The sequence below is a fragment of the Syngnathus acus genome, chromosome 8 (assembly GCF_901709675.1).
Source record: "Syngnathus acus chromosome 8, fSynAcu1.2, whole genome shotgun sequence".
NCBI lineage: Eukaryota > Metazoa > Chordata > Actinopteri > Syngnathiformes > Syngnathidae > Syngnathus > Syngnathus acus.
Window position 1 is genome coordinate 9,981,372 of NC_051093.1, and position 20,721 is coordinate 10,002,092.

The 20,721-nt window shown below is 48.7% G+C and overlaps 5 protein-coding genes and 1 long non-coding RNA gene across 9 annotated transcripts; 1 reads left to right on the plus strand and 5 right to left on the minus strand.

The window, feature by feature from the left end:
- Nucleotides 1–485: 485 nt before the first annotated feature.
- Nucleotides 486–3,604, minus strand: LOC119125450. Of its 2 annotated transcripts, XR_005098472.1 has the most exons (7): nucleotides 3,191–3,604; nucleotides 2,852–3,083; nucleotides 2,172–2,767; nucleotides 1,729–1,883; nucleotides 1,323–1,658; nucleotides 1,142–1,254; nucleotides 486–938 (listed from the first exon to the last, which is right to left on the minus strand). XR_005098472.1 is itself a non-coding variant. In XM_037256002.1 (3 exons), exons 1-3 carry the CDS (start codon nucleotides 3,482–3,484, stop codon nucleotides 2,073–2,075), a joined length of 1,221 nt encoding a protein of 406 aa, XP_037111897.1. In that variant the 5' UTR covers nucleotides 3,485–3,604; the 3' UTR covers nucleotides 1,900–2,072. The 2 variants fall into 2 exon arrangements, 1 of the variants encoding a protein (XP_037111897.1); XM_037256002.1 differs by lacking the exons at nucleotides 486–938; nucleotides 1,142–1,254; nucleotides 1,323–1,658; nucleotides 1,729–1,883 and having other exon boundaries at nucleotides 1,900–2,767.
- Nucleotides 3,605–3,855: 251 nt separating this feature from the next.
- Nucleotides 3,856–6,295, minus strand: LOC119125525 (elongin-B-like). Its single transcript, XM_037256118.1, has 4 exons — nucleotides 6,159–6,295; nucleotides 4,769–4,903; nucleotides 4,558–4,666; nucleotides 3,856–4,473 (listed from the first exon to the last, which is right to left on the minus strand). Exons 1-4 carry the CDS (start codon nucleotides 6,159–6,161, stop codon nucleotides 4,361–4,363), a joined length of 360 nt encoding a protein of 119 aa, XP_037112013.1. The 5' UTR covers nucleotides 6,162–6,295; the 3' UTR covers nucleotides 3,856–4,360.
- Nucleotides 6,296–6,747: 452 nt separating this feature from the next.
- Nucleotides 6,748–9,424, minus strand: LOC119125453. Of its 2 annotated transcripts, XM_037256007.1 has the most exons (10): nucleotides 9,042–9,424; nucleotides 8,764–8,965; nucleotides 8,503–8,535; nucleotides 8,207–8,422; nucleotides 8,018–8,065; nucleotides 7,785–7,817; nucleotides 7,485–7,718; nucleotides 7,314–7,417; nucleotides 6,953–7,118; nucleotides 6,748–6,894 (listed from the first exon to the last, which is right to left on the minus strand). In XM_037256007.1, the coding sequence occupies exons 1-10, from the start codon at nucleotides 9,104–9,106 to the stop codon at nucleotides 6,823–6,825; spliced, it is 1,173 nt and encodes a 390-aa protein (XP_037111902.1). In that variant the 5' UTR covers nucleotides 9,107–9,424; the 3' UTR covers nucleotides 6,748–6,822. The 2 variants fall into 2 exon arrangements, with proteins under 2 accessions (XP_037111902.1, XP_037111903.1); XM_037256008.1 differs by lacking the exon at nucleotides 8,503–8,535.
- A 72-nt stretch (nucleotides 9,425–9,496) lies between these two features.
- Nucleotides 9,497–11,972, minus strand: rusf1 (RUS family member 1). 2 transcript variants are annotated; one of them, XM_037255974.1, is made up of 13 exons: nucleotides 11,585–11,972; nucleotides 11,430–11,507; nucleotides 11,248–11,362; nucleotides 11,140–11,185; nucleotides 11,027–11,059; nucleotides 10,851–10,956; nucleotides 10,662–10,763; nucleotides 10,515–10,585; nucleotides 10,262–10,446; nucleotides 10,133–10,190; nucleotides 9,991–10,055; nucleotides 9,755–9,928; nucleotides 9,497–9,683 (listed from the first exon to the last, which is right to left on the minus strand). In XM_037255974.1, exons 1-13 carry the CDS (start codon nucleotides 11,729–11,731, stop codon nucleotides 9,598–9,600), a joined length of 1,266 nt encoding a protein of 421 aa, XP_037111869.1. In that variant the 5' UTR covers nucleotides 11,732–11,972; the 3' UTR covers nucleotides 9,497–9,597. The 2 variants fall into 2 exon arrangements, with proteins under 2 accessions (XP_037111869.1, XP_037111868.1); XM_037255973.1 differs by having other exon boundaries at nucleotides 10,851–10,945; nucleotides 11,027–11,185.
- A 1,154-nt stretch (nucleotides 11,973–13,126) lies between these two features.
- Nucleotides 13,127–13,514, plus strand: LOC119125545. Its single transcript, XR_005098493.1, has 2 exons — nucleotides 13,127–13,331; nucleotides 13,363–13,514. It is a non-coding gene; the product is annotated as an uncharacterized LOC119125545 (long non-coding RNA).
- LOC119125387 (TBC1 domain family member 10B-like) lies at nucleotides 13,310–20,065 on the minus strand. The gene is made up of 10 exons (XM_037255839.1): nucleotides 19,567–20,065; nucleotides 17,344–18,416; nucleotides 16,928–17,027; nucleotides 16,722–16,829; nucleotides 16,237–16,343; nucleotides 16,057–16,171; nucleotides 15,894–15,959; nucleotides 15,494–15,683; nucleotides 15,237–15,391; nucleotides 13,310–15,003 (listed from the first exon to the last, which is right to left on the minus strand). The coding sequence occupies exons 2-10, from the start codon at nucleotides 18,396–18,398 to the stop codon at nucleotides 14,104–14,106; spliced, it is 2,796 nt and encodes a 931-aa protein (XP_037111734.1). The 5' UTR covers nucleotides 18,399–18,416; nucleotides 19,567–20,065; the 3' UTR covers nucleotides 13,310–14,103.
- Nucleotides 20,066–20,721: the final 656 nt, after the last annotated feature.

Below are 20,721 nucleotides of genomic sequence, written 5' to 3' on the forward strand. Positions count from 1 at the left end.
GACGAGAGGTTGCTCTGGTGACATTTCAAAGTTGCCACCTGATTTTGTCCGCACGGTGCACAGATGACTGTCGTTTGCAGCCTTCACTCAACATTCAGCAGACATAACTGGGCTGATTTTGCACCCCGTACCGTAGCAGATGTCTGCAACATTTTGCGGGACTGACTCATCGCCTAATGCGTCCACACAAGCAAGCCTATATGTACTTTCAAGTCAAATGTGCACGTTCGAAAAATAATGCTCACTTTTGATTGGCAAGAAATCATTTCTTCAAAGAATGATGTGAACACCCCAAATATTTTTTACATGAGGTGATACTTCACTTTTAATTGTCAATTGCCCTTGTGCAACAATAGTGTCTATTAAACGTTTACACACCCCTGCTAAATTGGATGAATGATGAGCGCATTTCAACTTTGAACCACTGCTCAAATGTCCCGTAAGCGTGCGTATAAATGAGCCTTTTGGCAGCCAATACAAGTACATACAGAATATTGTTTTATTTCAGAAAAAATTACAAATGTTTGTGATTGGAGTTAATCAATAGAGTAACCCTAACAAAAAAATTCAACATTTGATTTCCTTCTTTTTTTTTTTCTTTTCTTTTTTAAGGTTTGAATGCAGAAAGATGCCCACAAAGATTACAGGGTGATAAATCACAAGAGCGAGGGAGGCATCTGACAGGTCTTGCATGAAGTTCACTGAGTCATTGTTCAACATTTGGAATGTTCCTGAGTGAGGTATAGTACAGTATCAGTCATAAATGGAGTCTTTTTTTTTTCCCCGTACCTAATGAAATGCACAAGCAAGTTTTGCCATTGACTTCTTTGTTTTGTTTTTTAAACAGGGCGTCTTTCAGCTCGCAGCGTTCCGCGCATGTCCTCGTAGACATCATTGGTGGTGTGCCGTGGCCTATATTTGGCGTGCCACTTTTTGATCTGAAATGGGAGCAATATGCGTCGTTTGCAACTAGGCTAAACTGAGCGACACAATTCATGAATGCATGAATCCTACATACACGCATTTTAATACAGTCTAGTGAGTTTGTGTCTTCTAAAACAACAAACATTTGTGTTGAAACTACTAGTGGCAGCAAAATATTTGACAAACGCCGCACGCACGCACGCACGCACGCACGCACCTTGGGTATGCTCCATAGGAGGAAGGCGATGAAGACTCCAAATAGCACAGCAGCCGAAAGCACAACCAGCCCCACAAGTAGATTTTGGTTTCCATTGTCACACTGCTGCTCATCTATTATCCATAAACACATTGGAAATCAAATGTAGTTAGGCACCCGGCCGGATCGTCATGACGCTCACCTCTAATGACCAGCACGGCCGGGACGTGGTCAAAGACTTTCTTATGTTCCGACAATCCGTTATCAAACCACTCGTGGCCACACCAGTACAAGCCGGTGTCTTCCGAGGTCAGGTTCCAGATGAGCACGTCCACATTTAACAAGTCTCCCTCTGCCCGGAGCCTACCGCGGAAATTCTGAGCAATGGTGGTTCTTTGGGACGTCTTACTGACAACGGGAAAATTCTTCTCGAGGCCTTTAGACAAAGTCACGAGTGTTATCGGGAGCGGTTCAGAAAGCTTGCATTGGATGGACGCAGATCCGCCAACGGGCCTCCATATCAAGCCGTTGCCCTCCACTGAGACACGCACAAAAGAAGGAGATTTGTAATCATGAGGTTCCATTCTCATCTCAGGTATGAGTCTTACCGGTTTGAGTTGTGCAGAACAAGCACAGGGCGGAGAGGAGAGCCAAGCACGCGGCAGACATGTTTAGCGGAGGGAGCTCGCAAGCTGCACTAACAAGTGCGTCCACCCACATCACAGCAACAACATCCTGTCACCTTTTTGCTAGCTGGGGTGAACTCAAACACGTCAGCCAAAAAACGGGATCTCCCCTATCGGTGCTTGCAAAATCGTCTTACAAATACAATACAATAATCGAGACAAAATATAGATCGATGTCCAGCATCGACGTCGGAACCTTTCGGACATTAAGGGAAATTGGCCATGCAGGCAGACAAATATTTCTGTGATGGCAAATAAAACGTTTGTCACAAATTGCCAGAATGCAACATTTGGGCGACACCATCCCGCAGGCGTACACCCGCCTCATCCTCCTCGCCTTCTCCATCTTGACTCAAGTCTCCCACCTCTTGGAGTTCTCCTTGCGGCACGTGACCGACGTCCATCAGCACGTTGTGGAGGACGCAGGCGCTCAACGCCACCGCTCTGGCTCGCTTGTAATTTCCCACGTCCAGCCGCCGGAGTCTTCGGAATCGTCCCGTCAGGCCCGCCACGGCCCTGTCCAGAATATGAAAGTGTGGCTCCAGCGCGGCGTTGAAGCGCCGCTGCCTCATCCCGCCTCGTCCCGGGTAGGGCGTCAAAACGCGAGCCGAGAGTGGATATCCGGCGCGGGCCACCAGCACCGAATCCGGAGGCATCGGGTGAGATTCCCGCTCGAGTCGAGAGGCGAGCGCGCCGCCTCCGTCCGAGTCCCGGCTGTTCCCGATGCGGCAGTGGATGAAGCGTCCTGTGCGGTCGCACACCAATTCAAGATGGAGCCAAGAGGAGGGCCGCTCTTCCGTCTTCTTGGGCCTCTCGGCTTCCGGCTCACCGCTGTCTTTTGGCCACGGCATCCGGATGGGAATACGAGCGTGCCCCAACACTCCCAGCACCCGAGGGAGGCGCCGGCCTTCTGCTGCCCGCTCTTCGGAGAAAGGGAAGAGAACAGCCTCGACCTCGTCACCTGTGGCGGAAAACATCCAAATCACCGTGCATGGGCTGGATTTGGATTTGACACAGCAAGGTTGCTTTCCACTCACGATCTTACCTAGGGGCCAACGAATATGGTCATGCTGCAGCGTGTTGATACAATGGCAGAAGAAGAAAAAGATGCGGTGGATGTTGCCTTTCTCCAAACGGTACAGGCTGGACAAAGTGCGGTAGCTGACATGGCTGGACAGCAGGCTGAGACACAGCGGGACGGTCTGGGACAGCGACAGTCGGGCACGGCCCGCTACACGGCTTCGGGATTGGGCGTTCCGCAGGAGGGCTGTCACAGTCTGAGTGAGGACGGATCATGGAAGAACACAAGATCGCATGGCACTTTGCTCGGATATGCTGCTGCGATAAGGCGCTCGCTCGCCCGCTCGCTCGCCCGCTCGCTCACCTCGACTGCCTCGTCGTCCCCCCGCCCCTCCTCTTCCTCCCCGGTACTGGAGGATGCGGTGGCGGAGTCATTCCTTGGCGGAGGTTCACTTGTTTGCTTGACTTTGTGGATCAGGTCCGCCTCCAGCATGTCCTCCACGGCCTGGTCCAGCCGCTGGTCGAGCTCGGCGGTGGATAGAGGCTGCCAGTCCCGCTCCAGCAGGTCTAGGACAGCGCGGCATGCGCCTAGGACACAGCCGTCGGTGTCCATTTGTTCGGAAAATGTTGGACTGGAAAGCTGTCTTTGCTCGAGCATACACTGAGATTGCTTTCAAAAGACTCACTCACTCACTCACTCACTCCTGCGCCGTTGCGTTAGCCACGTGGCTAAATGCTAACCGATGCGGCGTTCGGGGACAGCACAAAGTGGGGGAATTGCGAGTATTATTGCAGTAAACAGTGGGCTGTGGTGTATTCAGGGACATTTCAAGTTTAACTTTAGACAGTGGCCCAAAGTTGATCAAATTCCAACATTCATCCACCATATAGTTTCACATTTACTTTTCAAGTGTTTATTTCTTTGTTTTAACACGAGGAAAAAAATCTGCATGAATGTATAAATAGTATACAAGCAAAAAAAAAACAACAAAAACAAAATTTGATCTGTTAAGATTGTGGGGTCAACAATGGGGCTCAAACGGGGGGGGGGGGGCAACAAGTGTACATTTCTTTCGTCTAAATATCTCCAGCCTGCTGATTAAATGGGATAAAAATTTGTGCCAAAGAAAGGGGTGAATCCCTAATAGTTGAATCAATACAAACATAAAAGCGTAAAAAGGTCTCTCCTGCTCGACGCTGTCATTGAAGCCACTAAAGTAACCCAAAAAATAAACAAAGCACACGCTCACAGTGAAGTAAGGCAGCTTAACGACAGCTCCAACAGAAAGAATCATTAAATAGGAGGTACAATGCTTGCTTGGTGTTGAGCAGTGTTGCGACCAGTCGGGGCTGTGACAACGTTTTCTAGCATGCACACAAACGCACCGCTCGCTCGCTCGCTCATACAACAAAAACAACAAGCCGATCTTTTTGCTTCTGTCCAGTTGAAGATCTCGTCGTCCGTCCACTTCCTCAAATTCCCCCCCCCCCCCCCCTCACCCCCGCCTGTGGATTTCCTGCGTGCCCCCCTCCCTCACTGAACGGTTTGCTCATTGGCTGTGCTGCCCGAGTCCTGCGGCTTCATGACGTCCGGGAGCTCAGGGGGGGTGGAGAAGGGCTCCATCCTCAGCTGCTCAAATGAATCATCTGTAGGGAAGACAAGTGTGTGGGCGGGGGGACTTAAGACCACCAAGCACGCACGCACACAAATATTGACGACAACGTTTTTACCGCTGAGCCGGAAAGCTAAGCCCACGGTGCCGGGGGACTGAGGCCGCGCCGTCTGGTTGGTGAAGCCACAGTTTCCGAGCGTCTGAGTGTCGTCCAGCTCCGTGTCGTCCTGGACAAAGTAGAATTAAGTGTCACCTAGTCATGCACAGTTTGTGTTTCTCCACCAAATATCCTCGAAATGAAAGTCTGCTTTCTATCTTGGTCAGTTTACCTTGTAGAGCCTTTGGTCCTCTGGTGGCCGCTTGAGGATGCCTTCCACAATACGCTTCAGCTCGTATACCGAGGTGGACTCTTTGGCGTCGGTGAAGATGGTCGTCTTGTGACGCCGGATCATTAGGAACACATCCTGGCGGACACGAGACAAGATATCGAAGCTCATTCGTGATGCGTTTTCTTTGGCTTTCTTGGATATCCATCGCAATATGGACAACATGAAATGGAGCTTCCAATCGAAAAACAAGATCCCACACAAATAAATGCGGACTTGCAAAAGCTATACGAAGCCAGCAGGTAGCAGTATTTCACGGCAAACCTTACCGCTCCAGTAATAGTTTTCATGTGGTAAATGGATATCCTTTAATTATTTACAGCGATTTTAATATGAAATACTATCAAAAAGTAAGAAATGTATAAAACATTGATTTTCAATCTAAAACCATTTCTTTTAAAACATTTAAAGTACAAGCAATACATTATTCTGCGTTACAATAAACAGTGTCGGATTTCGTATAAATGTTTGCTCTCATAGGTGACACACAATATACAAATACTTCTTACATATCTTAATGGAAATAAAATGCGAATAAGAACTTTAGATAGTAAAATCAAGCCATTACAGTTAGACGATATCAAAGTTAACGCTAATTAGCTTAGCACGAAGCTAACGCCGTGTACTCGGCAACTCGATCGGGACAACTTCACCAGCGGCAGCTATACGATCATACAGCATTGTGGAGCGTGATTATATCAACAATAAAAAGCGCTTGGATAAAAAAAAAAACAAAAAAAAAAACGAAATATATGTCGTTTGATGGACTCCAGGCGTTAGTAGGTGGATCGTGACGAGCTCAAATGCTATTATAGCTTAGCCACTTGAACCCACACACCAAGCTAAATTTAAAGCAGCTGTTAATCTCAAGATCCTTTTTCAAACATCTCGACTCTGCGTTATGTGGCTTTTAATGCCTCGCTGGTCAAATCGTGTTATCAACAAAACAATGTTTATTTAAAAGAAAGCGGTAACTAAGCTGACAACTTGAGCTAGCTAGTTTGTTGTGTTAGGCAATGATTACATTTGGACACTTGTGCAGAATCGGCTCTGTACGCCAAGACGCTTTTACGAAGCATTATCACTAAGGAGTGATTTATCAATAAAGCCATGTTGAATCTTATTAATAAGTGTCCAACAATGAGAGGCTACCAGTCCGTTAGCCAAACAAAGCAAGGCTTCTTGTGGAAGTCGGAAGGCTTGATGGTGGGTGACACACACTCGCATCTTTGACGTGATTTTCAAAACACATCAGAAACATTCACCGCCTGACCAAGAGTTGTTTTGCCATCGAAGCTATTATCGGGATCAGCAAGTGTTTCAATTCACTCACCATGTCTAGCGGTCGATTGCACAGTGAGGGGAAGAAAAGGGAGAAAAAAAACGCCTCAACTGCACAGCGACAGCTGATGCGGCGTTCAAACTCGCAGCTCGCCCGTCGGAATTTCCAAGTTGCCTCCTCCCCACCACGGGGCGTCTTTGTCAACGCCTCCCGGAGGAATCCCGGCGCCCTTTAAGGATGTCAATCGGTACTCAAAACTACTACCCGTTGATGTCAAAGCATCAATATGAACTCAGTGTTACATGTAGAAAAGCGATCTCGTACATAATCCGTTACGTCATGAATGTAACCCGCGCATTAAGGACAAACTATGCGGCTTCATTTCTGTGACGTCAGACGTGCACATTTTCTTTCCATGATGAAACGTTTGTCACGCGTCCCAACGTAGAAACCCTGTTAGCTCACTGCTTTTTGTAAACATCATTTTAGCGCATATTCACTGAGGCTTTGTTTCATAATGCGTTTGGCGAACGTGCAGTTTTAACTACAGCCAATAGGTGGCAGCGGTTTGCCAGTTTACAATCCATAATCAAGATGGGCCATTCTCAATTTGACCTCAAATAAAAATGAATAACTCGACTTGTTTCGAAATTCAGTTTTTTATTTTTTAACAACGTCGTGCAACAGTAACTTCATTAACTAATTAAAAATGAAGTCAAACGTGTGCAATGTTTGATGCTCCATTTTGCACCACGAAAGCGCTTTCTTGGATTTCTGCATCTGTGTACTGGGAGACAAGACGTTTTAAGAGCATTTCAAAACAAATCTTAGATATTAAAACTCACAGGAAGTTCTAGTGGGGAGTGGACGAGTTGTGAATCACAGCAGCAGAGCACGGCAAAGGGCCTCTCTTTGGTGTGAGAATGTTCTTGGAAGCATAGAGCAAACACTTTTGCCGGAAGGAAGACGTCCCAGTCGGCTGCATGCTCATCCACCAGGTCGCTCACCATGCTGGGAGCCGACACAATACAAATAAACATGGCTTACGCCCAATCTGTAAAAGTGTTTCGCTTCAAATAAACGTCCTTAGTTAGTAAGAAAAAAAATGCCTCAAACACTTTCCCTTCAGAAACGACCACTTGATACTGGCACGATATCACAATCTCTCAAACTCATGTACCTAATGTTGTGTTCACTGATACAAACCTGTCAATCGTATGCTGCGTGTCGAGATCAACAGCACCGGTTTGCGGATGCTGTACCACGAACGCCACGTCATTTTTCATCTGGCTGGTGAGTTCTTGATTGATCTGACGTCACGCAGTCACGTCACTACTCCGCTTCACTGTCAAGATGTCACACCTTTACGTCACTCACCTGGCCAATGACTTCGCAGGGGAGCCTGGAGAGGATCCGCACGGGGAAGCCAAAGTGGCCAAGGGCGTCTGCGACGTGCTTGGCGACGTGCGTGGGCAGATAGGACGGCACGGCCGCAGCCTCCACCCACTTGGAGTAGTAGTCGCTCAGCGTCACCAAGTACTTGTTGCCGTTGAGCGTCGTAGGGAGAGGACCTCGTACGTCCAAGCCCAGCCACTGCCACGCCGCAGTCACCTGACACCACCCAATCACAGTCAATTTAAAGATGATATGATATAATAATCGATTAAAAAGACTCACCTCGATCATCTTTTGAGGATTTAGACCATCTGTCTATTGCAGAGACATCAATGCATTAGTTTGAATGGAATGCAGGTCATTGCGTAGTCAGGGCATTCAAACACTTAACTCTCACCTAATCGATTACTTCACTTGATTACTAATCGAGATTAAATGCCCTGGGAAAAGTGACAATGTATAAGGTGAAAAACATCTGCCAAGGCTTTTTGTCAACTGAAGAAACGTAAACAAACCTTGGTGGAGGTCCTCATTACATTTGTGTCAGGTGCCCACTGAACGTCCTGTTGAGAACAAAATAAAAATGGATAAAACTTAAGTAATAGAAGTGGGAGTAGTCACATTGGATCTAGAACTCATCACTGTCCAAAAAGCGTTTGGGCGTGGTGATGATATCATCATCATCATCATCATGTGTGGGTGACCTGCTTGGCGCAGTAATCTCCATGAAAGAAATGCGGCAAGGACGTGATCTTGGTGAGCTTCGGGTCCATGATGATCCTCCACCTGACCGCCGTTTCTTCCTGCACCTCCTCCACATCCATGTCGGCATCCACCGACTCTTCTTCGTCCGGCACGTCACGGCTCGTGGTCGTCGAGGCTGCGGCACAACTCGTCCGCCAGGCTCTGGTGCTCACGTGCTGCCACAGTGGAGACAAGGAACAATGTTGAATCCAAGCCTGATTGACGCCACATTTGCTTCGGTAACAGTCAAGTTTACCTTTTTTCTTCTTCCTCTTGGGATACTGCCGTTCTACGAGATGAGTCACAATATTGATTTTAAAAGCATGGCTTTAGTCAACCATTAAAGACAATCCGACCAGTTTTAGCAGACATACTTGTCAACAAATACAATCTGCTATTGTAGTATTTCATGGAGCTTCATGACCTAGAAGATGCATGATACAGTGGAGGGAGGCATAGTTGTGGAAATTCTCATCTAATTGATGCCTGTTGTAAATGCAATCTTTACTCAACAAACCTTGGTTTTGCTTGCTTCATCTTGAGGCAGGAATATGGTGGGCGCGGCATCTTCCCGAAGCTGGACACATTTGCCACTTCGGTCCAGGTGTTGCTCCTCAAAGTGTTTGCTACATAGCACAGAAAAGCGAGAAGGTGTCCAGTCCTTCCACTTCATATTGGCCAGCCATTTCTTCAGCCGTCGCTCATTGCACAGTGGGAACCTACAAAACACAGTTGTCACAGCTAACTACAAGTGGATTGGAGGCGAAACCAGAAACGATCAGATAACGAACTCACTTGAAATACTTCTCGTCGGTGTCCTCGGAGCTTTCACACCCGTACGCACACTTATAACGGCCCATTTGGAACAAAACTTTCCGACACGAATGTTGAAATTGTTTTGATCCTTTTGCTAGCACAACGCAGCAAGCTAGCTGTCAACTCTATCCGCTTTTCAAATTAAGGCCAACACAGGCTTTCAGTCCGACGTGATGATTCTATTTATATTTTGAGACATGAATCCATCTATATCATAAAACCGATCGAAAGGAGATAACGTTAGTCATTAAATCCAAAAGTATTTTTCGATATAGATTTTGTTTTGGAGGGGTGGGCAGAAATCGTATCCTGGTGGATGTTGTCGTTTTCTTCTTCGTTCTTTTATGTAGGAGTATTTCACGAATGACACCCACTAGGGGTCAAAAGTAGAACATGGCCACCCTGTTCACCGTTGGAGTCAATGAATTTTGTGAAAAATATGAAGAAAAAAAAAATGTTTTATTAAAAACTGACGTCACTGTCAATCATATGAGATTGATTTCATTTGTCTGACACACTGAGATATTTGCGGGTGTTATCTGATTTTTGGCTTCCACTCGAGTCGCCACTCGTCCCAGTCCAGCAGCGTTCTCGTCACATCCCACCCGGCGGCTTCCAAACCTGTCAATCAAACCCATCATCTTATCAAACACCCTGTACAGCGCCTGTTTCTAACTCTCATGTCAACCCACCTTTGTGAAAAGCATCAAACTCGGTGTCCATCAACTTGTAACTCTTGTGCACCATTTCCGACAAACCATGTTGTCTCCGTGGACTCAACACGTCGCTGAGCCAAATGGCTTGACACGTGGCTCTGATTTCATCTCGTGTGCGTGCGTGCGCTGCCAAACACACGCGTACGCAGCCTGAGAGCACAGAAATGTACAGATGTAAATGGGGCCCTCTATTCACAGCGACTCTTTTGTACCGTTTGTGATGCCCAGCAGGAATGGCGCACCCTTTCTCATCAAAGCCAAACGGAACTCCTCCGGGCTAAGGAAGAAAAAAGATGTCAAATTCAAAAGCCCCAAAATGAACAAATATGCGTCAGAAGAAATATTGAGGGTCACCTTTGGACAACTTCCTGAAGCCTCACGCCAAGTTTGATAGGTAAGGTTTTCCTAAACTCTGGGCAATTACATAATCATCTTTTAAGCAACTATGCACAAATACGCGAGCACCAATCCCGCTTCTTATACCCAAAAAGACAGGTTCCTGCCGATTGGCTTCCATTGGCGTCAGGACGCGTCCGTCGTGGAGGAAGCGCCGCAGCGCGATGCTGAGCCGCTCCTCGTTCAGCGTTTCCATGACCACCGAACGCACCGCCTTATAGTTGGCAAACAGGTGGAGGGCGGTGAAGAGGAAGAAGAGGCTGATGGTTAATCTGGCGGATAGAAATCATCAACCAATAAATATTTTCATTAGGATTACAACTGGACATTTAGCACTTACGCTGGGTTGTCCGTGACGAGCGGAATGAGGATCAAACTGACCAGCAGTCCGGCCAGATTTACCAAAGTCTCCTGGAATTCCATTTTATTTTAAACATTCAACAGGTTGCAAACTACAGATTTTGTTTTTTAGGACCCTTCCAAGCACCTGACTGCCGTCTTTGGCGGAGATGTCGGCCATGTTGTCTCGACGAGCTTGATGGGCGGTCAGGGCAGCTCTGGTGGCTCCGCCCGCTACGCCCACCACAGCCTGAAGAGGTAAGAAAAGTAAAACCACATTTCACACACATAAATCAAACGGTCACAGCCATTTTACATTCTCGACTTCCGTATTTACCTTGAAAAGGCCTGACGTGCACGCAATTAAGGTGAACCAGGCCGGGAAGAACGGTGCCAGTATTTCCATGAACATGGCGAAGTCATTGAGAATGTCTGCAAAAAGCCTTGACAAACATTGAGACTGTCTTAGTCGGTCGGGGAGATCGTCATAAAACATTTGAGTCCTGAGCCTACCTCCATTTCTTGGCCTCAGAGTCCAACTTGTTCCTAAGACAGACGCACCATTAACAAAGATTACCCTAGTCCTTTTTCCACCTCTGACTGAAAGGCGCAGTGCTGAGATGTACCCTTTTAACCAGGCAAAGACGATCCTTCCCAACATGCCGGTTCCATCTAAGAGGAAACACATTACGATGGAAAGGAAGGTGTCAATATAATACAAGCATTGTATTGACCTCTTAGCAGCCAGGTGACTGTGGCCGCAGCGACTGTGGCTTCCTGCTTTCCCACACCGACGCCTCTGAGGGACGCCTGGGTGGCCAGTGTTCCTGACAGAGAGCTCGAGAAGGCCTGAGGAGATGGACGATGATGTTGATCATTGATCCCAATTTCGCTATCAATACTAATAAATGTGTACCTGCACAGTATCCCAAAACTGGTACTGCAAGTAGTCTCCACTCACACTCTCTGGATAGCCTTGAGGCAGAAATACGCTCTGAATGGAATGAAGGAAAAATGAAGAAGTCAAGCAAAATGTCATAAAACCATCGAGTTCTCGTGAGGCTTCCGTACTTTAAAAAGCCCCCCAAATGAATTTCCTCTCGATTCATCTTCCCTGCCGTCCCTTCTGCTCTCCATGGCTCCGTCCTTTGCAACGTAGTGCCACGACTCGCCACTGCCGTACCTCTCGGTGGCGAAAAGAGCACCGCAGTCCTCCATTTCTGCTTTTACGCAAAAGAAGAACGCTGCACTGTCCAATTTTATGTCACGCGATATATAGCCCGAAAAGATAACCACGAGTTGCTTTGCTAAACACAATAAATTCAACTAGATTATTTTATTCTCATGCAGCAATTTGACAGGATTCCTTGAGTCTTGAACTTGTTTACAGCACAAGATCGCCACGTCGGGAAGCTTCTTTTCCCCCCTCCCGTGTTTTCTTCCGCATTTTATTACATGAAGCTTCCTAATTGGTGCGTTGAAGATCGGGGCGAGCTTTGATGACGTCATTAGACAGCGGTCACCAATGTCTTATGAAACGAACAAGTAAAACAAATATATACATATTATGGTTTATTACTCATCACAAATGTCATCATTTTCATCAATTAAATACATCACGTCAATGTGAAGGAATGAATTCAATTAGCTAGAACATCGTCAATTAATTCACTTTCACCAGAGTGAGAGTGATTTGTAAACTCAAAAACACAACATTAAAAAAAAAAAAAAAGACCAACAGCCTTGTAAATATTTTCATGTGTGGAACTCGTTTTCCAGATCAGAAATGCATAAAGGACCCAACGGAAATGCACTTCTTCTTTTCAAGTCCACACCTGGTAACCATGGTGACATATTGCGAAATTGGCGTCCAGTTATAGTTTGCATAGAAGCGTTCAGGGTCAACGCTACGTGTGTGCGCATGGGATTAGGAGTGTGTTGGCATGGGAGGGAGGACACGTTAGGTACACAAAAATCCTTCACGACAACAACAACAATTACAACAAGAGGACGATGACGAAAAGGGAGTCAGTGTTGCTCGTCCTGCCTGCACTGATGGGCCGTTGTCATGGCAACGAGTTAAGAGTCCACAGATACATCACGAGAAGCAGGAAGTAAAGAGCTTCCGCTCCCAAAACTAACTCCACAACTTGACACGGATAAATGATGACGTGCAACAACCTTCCAGTCAACCAGGCGTCCGACAACTCTCTTAGAAAAATAATAACATTAATATTAATAATCATTATATACTATATTTGATTAAATTAACCACTTTATACATAAATACATCAAAAGGTGAGAGGTTAATGCTACGTGGGCACAACGGCCACCTCACGCTCAAGTAAAAAAAAAAAAAAAAAATGTGGGGAAACCTGCCCAGAAACAAGCTTGACAGGAAATATTTTTCCAAACTACGACAAGTGCAAAGATTATCCTTCATTGTCTTCCGATCACATTCTGACACTTGGATAAATAAAATTCATATTAGTTTTTAAGTAACACTCATTGGTCTAATTTTTACAAAGGAGGATCAAGGACACACTCACAAGAAAAAATAGATAGACTACGAGAAGTCTTTTCTGTCTTCAAAGACATCCATTTGAGGGAAAACCTAGGCTAAAGTCGGATTTTTACTAGAATAAAGTCCTTCATTTTTGATCGGCAAAAAACAACAGAAGCCAATAAAAAAAAAGGGGGGGGGGGGGGGAAAAGTCATTTTTGAGTTGTAAGTTGTAAAGAAAAACATTGCGATCATACTGCACAATGTATAATGAGGATCAATTTGTATTTTTAATCTGAAAGAATGACACTTGTAGTATTTTGACTTCTCACCTTAAAAACAAAAGACTATTCTCATGGCACATGATTTTTCTATGCCACGTGTCCCTAATCCTCCAAGGTGCACGTCCAACACTGCTGTTGAATGAATTTACCAATGAAATACCTCTTTCAGGTGTAAGCACTGAGGCCTAAACTACAAACTATTAGATTGTATTTTTAAAAAGTCCCACTCGTTTGATTGAGTTAAAAACACACAAAAAGCACCACTACAGGGTTCCAATACTCTCCATCGCCAGCAGCAGGGGGAGGAGGCCCGCATAGCGCAGTAACGCAACGCTACTAAGGCACGCTCGCAATACAACAGCCAATAAAACAGCTCGGTGGTTGGTTTTCTGGAGACTGGATGTGATCATCATCCAACTGAACGTCTTTGGAGGCGCTGCTTTGATTCTAATTATTACTATGTACATCTTCTGTGGTTTGTCATTGTTAAAAGAATAACGTTATGATGAGAAAAGTGGAGCGAACGAGAGATGGCATCCTCGCTCGTTTGACAGATGGATGGATGGATGGATGGATGGATGGATGCCGCCCCATCCAGGAAGTCTTTTAGCTTCTTAGCATAATTGTCACAATAGTAACAAAAATGTTAATGTGCTTGCAAATTTCTCAGTCATCCAGGTGAAAGGATGAATCGAAGCAAATGGACTGAATTGTTATTTTTGCTGCTTTCCTTCAAAAACGAGTTTGACAATTGTGCTACGAGGCTAACAGTTTTAATCCGTCTCCAAAGAAAACCCAATTGCTTACTCAGCCTCCTTTTTCTTTTCATGCTCCGACGAGGTGGAATCTTTGGCTGCGGCGGCGGCGGCGGCCGCCCTGTTTTTGCCATGGTCCGGCCCCGGTCCCGCCGCACCTTTGTCCTTCTTTTTTCCCACCTTTTTCTTCTCTTTCTCCATCCGCTCCTTCTCCTTCTTGAGTCTCTCCTTCTCTGCCTTGTCCTTGTCCTTCTTTTCCTTCAGCCGCTTCTTCTCATCGTCGCGCTCCTTCTTTTTGTCTTCCTTGCTCTTCTTCTTCTTGCGGCCGTCCTCCTCCACTCGGGGGGGCGTGGCCAGCGGGGACTCGGCCGCCCCCTTGTTGCTGCCGTCGTCGGCGCCCGGCATCAGGGGCGTGTTGTTGGCGGTGGGTGAGGGGATGGTGGGTGTAATCTGCTCCGAGACCACCCTCGGGGAGGGAGATAAAGCGTTGGGCGTCGGTGCGCTTTGACCGCTTCGTGGACCGCTCCCCACGAGGGGGCTCTGGACTTGTGGCGCCCTTTGCGCCGCCCCAGGAGGAATGGGCGGCTTCTGACTGCCGGCGGCTGGGGGAGATTGCGGCCGTGCGGCGTCAGAAAAGGAGGGCCCCGAAAAGGAGCTCTTCTTGCCGGGCGAGTGGAATGGGTTTCTGGACTTGCGGAAGCCCGGGAGCGAGAGCAGGGAGGACGAGGCCCGCAGGGGGCCCGGCGGCGGGACGCTGCTGGCCAGAAAGGAAAAGCTGCCCCCTGAGCTGATGGCGGCGGCGCGACGCTTGTGTTCAAAGATGGCTCGGGTGCCGTGCAGGCGGCGGCCTGGCTGGTGAGTCAGCTCCCCTCGGGACTCGCGCCATTTCCTCACCTGAACGGTGCACTCGCGCTCAATCAGCGCCTCCGTCACCTGGAGAAGGATCACCTGGATGACAAGAGAAGAAGCCTTTGAGAGAAAGAAGAGGACTGAGACAGTGGGTGTCGGCTGTGCATATTCTGGCCACCAGAGGGCAGTCAAATACAAAGACAGAATAAATGCAAAGAGTTCACCGAAAAGGTTCTTTTGTTTTGTTTTGTTGGCTGTGCATCTGCGAATGGTCAGAAAGGTACTGGCTGCGTTTCCAGTCAAGAACAACCCTGCAAAGAGGAACTCCGCACCTCCTGCACCAGGCTATCCTCCCCGATGGTGTCTGGCGAGATGCCCCTGAGCCGCTCCATGGTTTCATACATGCCCTGCACCTCCCGCAGTTTGTCCACCGAGCCCAACATCTGCTTGAGCAGCACCAGGCCCACGCGGAAAATTATTTTCACACCTAGACGAGACCATCAAATTCCACAAAGTTAAAAAAAAAAATCAGCAGCTTGCACCACAGGAATACAATGTGAAATGTGTCAAGACGACTCATATTTGGTACCTTCGCAGAAGAACATGTCCCATACGCGCAGCACGCAGGCCCAAGGCAGCGTGCGCGAGAAGATGCACATGAACCACTCGGTCATGTAGAGGATGGGGTCGATCTTGAACTTCTTCAGGTGTCTGTAAGCCATGGGACACGTGCGGCGCAGCAGCGAGAAAAAGATCTCGCCGTCCAGCTGGATGGCTTCCTGAAGGGGGGGGGGGTATAACATAACAACGAGTCGGCAAAAGAAGACGACATTGAAAATATTTGCCATTTTTCACATGTCCTGAGTGTTGTTAGTCACCTACATAAATGTTGAACAGAGGCTGTGATTTACCCAAGTCAAATTCCTTGTTTGGCACGCTCAAACATGGCGAATCAAAACTCTTAAAATGGAGGTTTTCGACAAACTCACCAGCCCGGCACTGTAGTAGCCCGGGAGAAACTTCTCGCAGATCTGCACCAGGCACCAGAAGGCTTGCTGGGGATCACAAGTGCACACATGCATCACTGTCGGCCATCTTGTGACGAGGCGCACGATGGAAATAGGTCCGAAATCATCCAGAATGCCGACTAACCTCGGCGGGCATGTGCATGAGGAGCACGGCAGCCACGGGAGCCTGCGCCTGGCAGTAGCCCTCGTCAGGTCGGTAGATGGTGTAGGCCTTCAAAATGCGGTAGAGATCTTGTTGCCTGCCGACCCACAACATTGTCAACGGCGCAAGGCGCAAGCAAGCAAGCAATCAATCGATTCTGACCCGTGGCCTCCGCGCGCAGCAAACATCTCGTGGAAGGGAAACTGCCTGTGAAGATCTTTCTCGATGATGTCCAACCACTTGGCCTCTCCCGGCTCTCGCTCCAGCTCCTGCGCGCAAGGCAAAAGCAGTCAGTAGTTTCAGAAGTGCTTCCGATGGCGCAAAGGAAGTCGATACAAAGGCCCGGCCGGCCGGGGAGATGACTCCAGCTCTGACAGGCGGGATTAGGTGGCGTGATAAGAAGCTTATGGCTTCCTGCGCCCCCCCCCCTCCCGCAGACGCCTCGACCGCAACTTCCCTTTACCAGCCTGTCACTGACACACTCGGTGGTGCCATTTTCCCTTCTAACGCAGTTTCTATGGCTAGCGTAGAGCCGTGATTAGATGGCGAAATGGAGTTGTCACAACACGCTCATATTGCTGATTGTGCAGTCCTTTGGGCCGTGTGTGTGCTTTTGGTGATTCGTGACACGGTGTATTCTACGGTACCTCAAACTTGCCAGGGTTGGCATCCAGCAGCTCCTGGCTGTTGGACAGCAGCTGCCAGGCTTTGGAGCGGAGAGATGACGGGATCCCTTTGCGGCAGCGCAGCTTTATCTGCGACGTGACAAAAGCGCACATTATTTTCACTTGACTAACGTTAGTATCGCTCGCTATCATGATTCCGATGGCTCCCGTGACAACTTCAAGTGTACCTTCTGGAAGCGATGTTTGACCCACTTGTCCCAGTTGTTGAACATGTCCAGCCATTTCATCTCCCTCTGTCGGGCCACCTCCACTCGCACGTCCTTGTCGCTGAAACAACGAACGATACAGCAACAGCACCATGACACTATAGCCCATACGAGCGTGCGTAGTCATAAAAGGCGGTCGAGCGGAGGAGAAATTAGCTCATCGAGAGGGCCGCCGACAGCTTCTGACATCGAGGTCAGTGCGTGGGAATGAGTCACAAACACGCAGCAGCAGGTGAGTCACAGCAAAGGCAGCTTCATAAGGAAGCAGCAGGAAAAAGATGGCGAGGCAAAGCGATGACGCCAACGAGCGCATCCATTGCCACTCGGGGACAGAAAATCAGAGTGTGTGACAATACTTTGATAAAAGTTGAACTGACCTCCCCTCGCTGAACTGGTTGCCGCCCAGGAAGCCGTACTTGTCGGTGCGCCTCACCGCCAAGCCGTTGATCTCCGAGTCGGAGCCCAGCGAACTGCCGTCGTCCCCGATGCCCGACAGCGACTCCAGCGTCCCTGACATCAAGCTAGCGGACTCCAGGTAGCTGAGGGTGTCGGGGGCCGGCCGCTGGGGAAAGCTGGGCTCTTGGATGAGCGGCAATGTGGGGCTGGAGTGCCCCGCCCTTGGTGGCAGGGTGCAGGGTGGGCCAGGTTCTTGAATGAGCGGCACTGTGGGGCCGGGGTGAGGTACCGGGGGACTGGGGTGCCCCGCCCGTGGAGGCGGGCTACAGGGCGGCTGTGCTTTGATGGGACTTTGAGGCTTTGGGTACACAGGTGGGGGAGGACTCTTGGGGGCTTGCTGTGGTTTCTGCGCCACTGGTGCAGCGACTGGGGGTGCAGCGACTGGGGGGGCAGCGACTGGGGGTGCCGCGACTGGGGGTGCCGCGACTTCGGTGGCCGCGACTGGGGGTGCCGCGACTGGGGGTGCCGCGACCGGGGGTGCCGCGACCGGGGGTGCCGCGACCGGGGGTGCCGCGACTGGGGGTGCCGCAACTGGGGGTGCCGCGACTGGGGGTGCCGCGACTGGGGGTGCCACGACTGGGGGTGCCACGACTGGGGGCGCCGCGACCAGGGGTCCTGCGATCGGGGGAGCCGCAACCGTGGGAGCCGCGACTGGGGGCACCACAGGGACATCCTTCGTAGCAGGGGGAGGAGGGTTGTGGGTGATGTGCACGCTGGGGTAAAGGTTAGGACCCGGAGTGAGGTCAGGGGAAAGGGATGCCTGTTGCGGCACATCTGCTTCAACGGGAGCATCGGGCCCCGCCACTTCCTCTTTCTGGGGGGTGTCGGCAGATGACAAACCCTGCGGCACAGCGCGAGTGTTTCGGATTAAATTCACGTCATTGCAGAGAGAAGATTTGGATGCCACCGAGGCAGAAGGAGCGTGGCCGTCAACCGAGGTGGGCGGCGGCGACGATAAGGCGGAAAGTTCGGCCATGTTGGGACGAGGGCTCTCCTGCAACATGGGTGCACAATTTGCAACAATGAATTGGCGAATAAACATCAAGAGATCATACCAACTGTCTTAAGTCAAGATCGCAAATACAGCTCAGTAATCAAATGATTACACTGTTACAACATTTGCACTGTTTTGTTACATTGTCAACGAGTGACACAGCACAGGCGTAGTATGACTTTTTTTTTTTCCCAACAAATTACTTCTGATATTTTGTTTTTTGACTGCAGATCATTTGTTGATTTCTATGATGCAAGCAAGTTGGCATTTTTCAAACTGGCTGTAAGAGCGATAGCATTAAATATTCCTAACTGGCAAGAGGAGTGATTGCATTCATCATGTGACACACATTGTGCAAGGCTGGAGATTTATTTATACTGGATTACTTGCATTTGTTTCTGGTCTTTCTGTTTATTTCAATTGTACAAGACGTGGGTTTCATGAATAACTGGAGTCAGGAGGGTGTGCATTAATCATGAAACGCACAGGGTGCCATTTATTTATTTATTCATTCATTCATGTTTATCATAGTATTTGTTTCTACTGTACACAAATGATAAGCAACGAATTCAATGAAATGATTATTCTTGTCAGGCATACCTGTTCATCTAAATACACGCACGCTCTCAAATCAGATAGTAAGTTGTCCTCTCAAACATAACAATACAACAATAGATGCCAGGCAGCATTTCCTCTTATGCAAGGCAGGATCTTATAAATAGAAAGGATGTAATGAGTAATTCCACTTTGTAGCAGACTGCCTGCCAGTGCACTGCGCAAGTCGCATGACCAGAGTAACATCTTCTGCACGAGTGCTCTTAAATTAATCATGCGTGTCAAGCGTTTCAAAATAACACAGCACTTATCACCAGGGCGCTGATCCGCTATTCTGCTGATCGTGCAGTGCAGTGCGGAGCGGAGCCTACATGCTAAGCTAACAAACACTTTCAAAGGGGCCCCCCAGTGGGAGGTCTGGCCGCACAACAAGAAAGATTTACGCGCGGCTAATTGGCTAACGCGCATCCAACGTGCCAGGAGGCCCGGCCGGCCGGGCCGATCAGGTTCCGCGGCCTCGGAGACTCGGCTCGGCTTGGCTCGCCCCGGTCGCTCGCTCGCTCGCCCCCCACCCTACGTCAAAAGCTCAACTCACCCACGCCCGGCGTTGTCACTGCGATGAGTACGCCCGGGTGTCCAGAGGGTTCCTGGGCGCGCGTTGGCCCGCCACAGCGACGGCTCCTCCGCCAGGCTCCTCGGCGGAGAGGAAAGGAAAACTGCGGGGAGGCGACACGCCGGAGCGATGGCGATGATGAGGACGCTCGGCGGTTGCGGCTGCGGGTGGTGGTGGTGATGGTGGTAGCGGGTGGTGTTGCGTTCGCCAGCTAGCGTAGCAGCTAGTTATTAGCTTCTCCTAGCAGCAGCAGCAGCAGCCGTCCGTCTGTGTTAGCATTGCTTGCTAGCCCGCGTTACCTCGTCGACCCTTTCCCAAGAGCAACGTGCTCATCGGTTGTTTTTATTCCCACAGCCATACAAAGCGAAATAAACGACTTCTTTTGTTTAATTCATCCAAGTTAGGCACCACGGGTACATCCTCTGCCAGCCGCCCGCATTTCCGACTGACAGCTCCGTACGTGCGCGTTCGTGGAGACAAGGACGCGCACGCAGCGCGCGTCGCGCCCATCAGATGCGTTTTGGTTATTAAATTTAAAAAAATTCACCACGACAAACCATCGGACGCTACAACAAATATTTGTTTTCGATTTAATACTTTTAAATCGCTAACAAACTTACGGAGAGCAGGCGGACTGATGACGTCATTACGCCACTATGCTGCACCTAATGGGTCTGATCGACAGACGGCGCCAAATTCTACCTATTTCAGCCAGTTGGCCGACTTTATATTCATCCATCCATCCATCCATCCATCCAACATTGCTTATTTGTACAGCAAAGCAGTTAATAATGAGGCTATTTTTTCATTCGCCAGGTCTTTGTCTATATTATATTTATATACTTTTGATTTATATTGTATTATATTTAAAAAATAATGATGAAGCAGCTTTATTTCTGATATATAAAGTTTGGGGTTTAAATCTGGGCTACAGCATTGAATATAATGTGGCTGGTCTCTCCACGCATTGTTGTGAAGCATGTAGATGTTGTGATGGTCTCCATGGAAAAACCTCAGAATGGAACAAAAGAGAAGGCGTGCCTGCTGACCAACACTAAGAGGGAACTCCCAAAGATGAAGGGCCAAGATCATGGAATCCCAAAAGAAACAAGACACACCAAACACAATTAATAGAAT

Excerpts from the sequence above, each read along its gene's own strand:
- LOC119125450 (XM_037256002.1), bottom strand. The coding sequence starts at position 3,484 with ATGCTCGAGCAAAGACAGCTTTCCAGTCCAACATTTTCCGAACAAATG. Across the intron at positions 3,084-3,190 it reads GGGACGACGAGGCAGTCGAG|ACTGTGACAGCCCTCCTGCG; the intron begins GTGAGCGAGCGG and ends GTCCTCACTCAG. Across the intron at positions 2,768-2,851 it reads CCATATTCGTTGGCCCCTAG|GTGACGAGGTCGAGGCTGTT; the intron begins GTAAGATCGTGA and ends TTTCCGCCACAG.
- LOC119125525 (XM_037256118.1), bottom strand. Across the intron at positions 4,667-4,768 it reads AGGACCAAAGGCTCTACAAG|GACGACACGGAGCTGGACGA; the intron begins GTAAACTGACCA and ends TACTTTGTCCAG. Across the intron at positions 4,474-4,557 it reads CTTAGCTTTCCGGCTCAGCG|ATGATTCATTTGAGCAGCTG; the intron begins GTAAAAACGTTG and ends TCTTCCCTACAG.
- LOC119125453 (XM_037256007.1), bottom strand. The coding sequence starts at position 9,106 with ATGGGCCGTTATAAGTGTGCGTACGGGTGTGAAAGCTCCGAGGACACC. Across the intron at positions 7,119-7,313 it reads ACGCAGCATACGATTGACAG|CATGGTGAGCGACCTGGTGG; the intron begins GTTTGTATCAGT and ends GTCGGCTCCCAG. Across the intron at positions 6,895-6,952 it reads ACTCCCCACTAGAACTTCCT|TACACAGATGCAGAAATCCA; the intron begins GTGAGTTTTAAT and ends CTTGTCTCCCAG.
- rusf1 (XM_037255973.1), bottom strand. The coding sequence starts at position 11,731 with ATGGAGGACTGCGGTGCTCTTTTCGCCACCGAGAGGTACGGCAGTGGC. Across the intron at positions 10,447-10,514 it reads CTCGTCACGGACAACCCAGC|ATTAACCATCAGCCTCTTCT; the intron begins GTAAGTGCTAAA and ends TCTATCCGCCAG. Across the intron at positions 9,929-9,990 it reads CCTGCTGGGCATCACAAACG|GCTGCGTACGCGTGTGTTTG; the intron begins GTACAAAAGAGT and ends CTGTGCTCTCAG.
- LOC119125387 (XM_037255839.1), bottom strand. The coding sequence starts at position 18,398 with ATGGCCGAACTTTCCGCCTTATCGTCGCCGCCGCCCACCTCGGTTGAC. Across the intron at positions 17,028-17,343 it reads AACCAGTTCAGCGAGGGGAG|CGACAAGGACGTGCGAGTGG; the intron begins GTCAGTTCAACT and ends TCGTTGTTTCAG. Across the intron at positions 16,172-16,236 it reads GCTGCGCGCGGAGGCCACGG|GCAACAAGATCTCTACCGCA; the intron begins GTCAGAATCGAT and ends GTGGGTCGGCAG.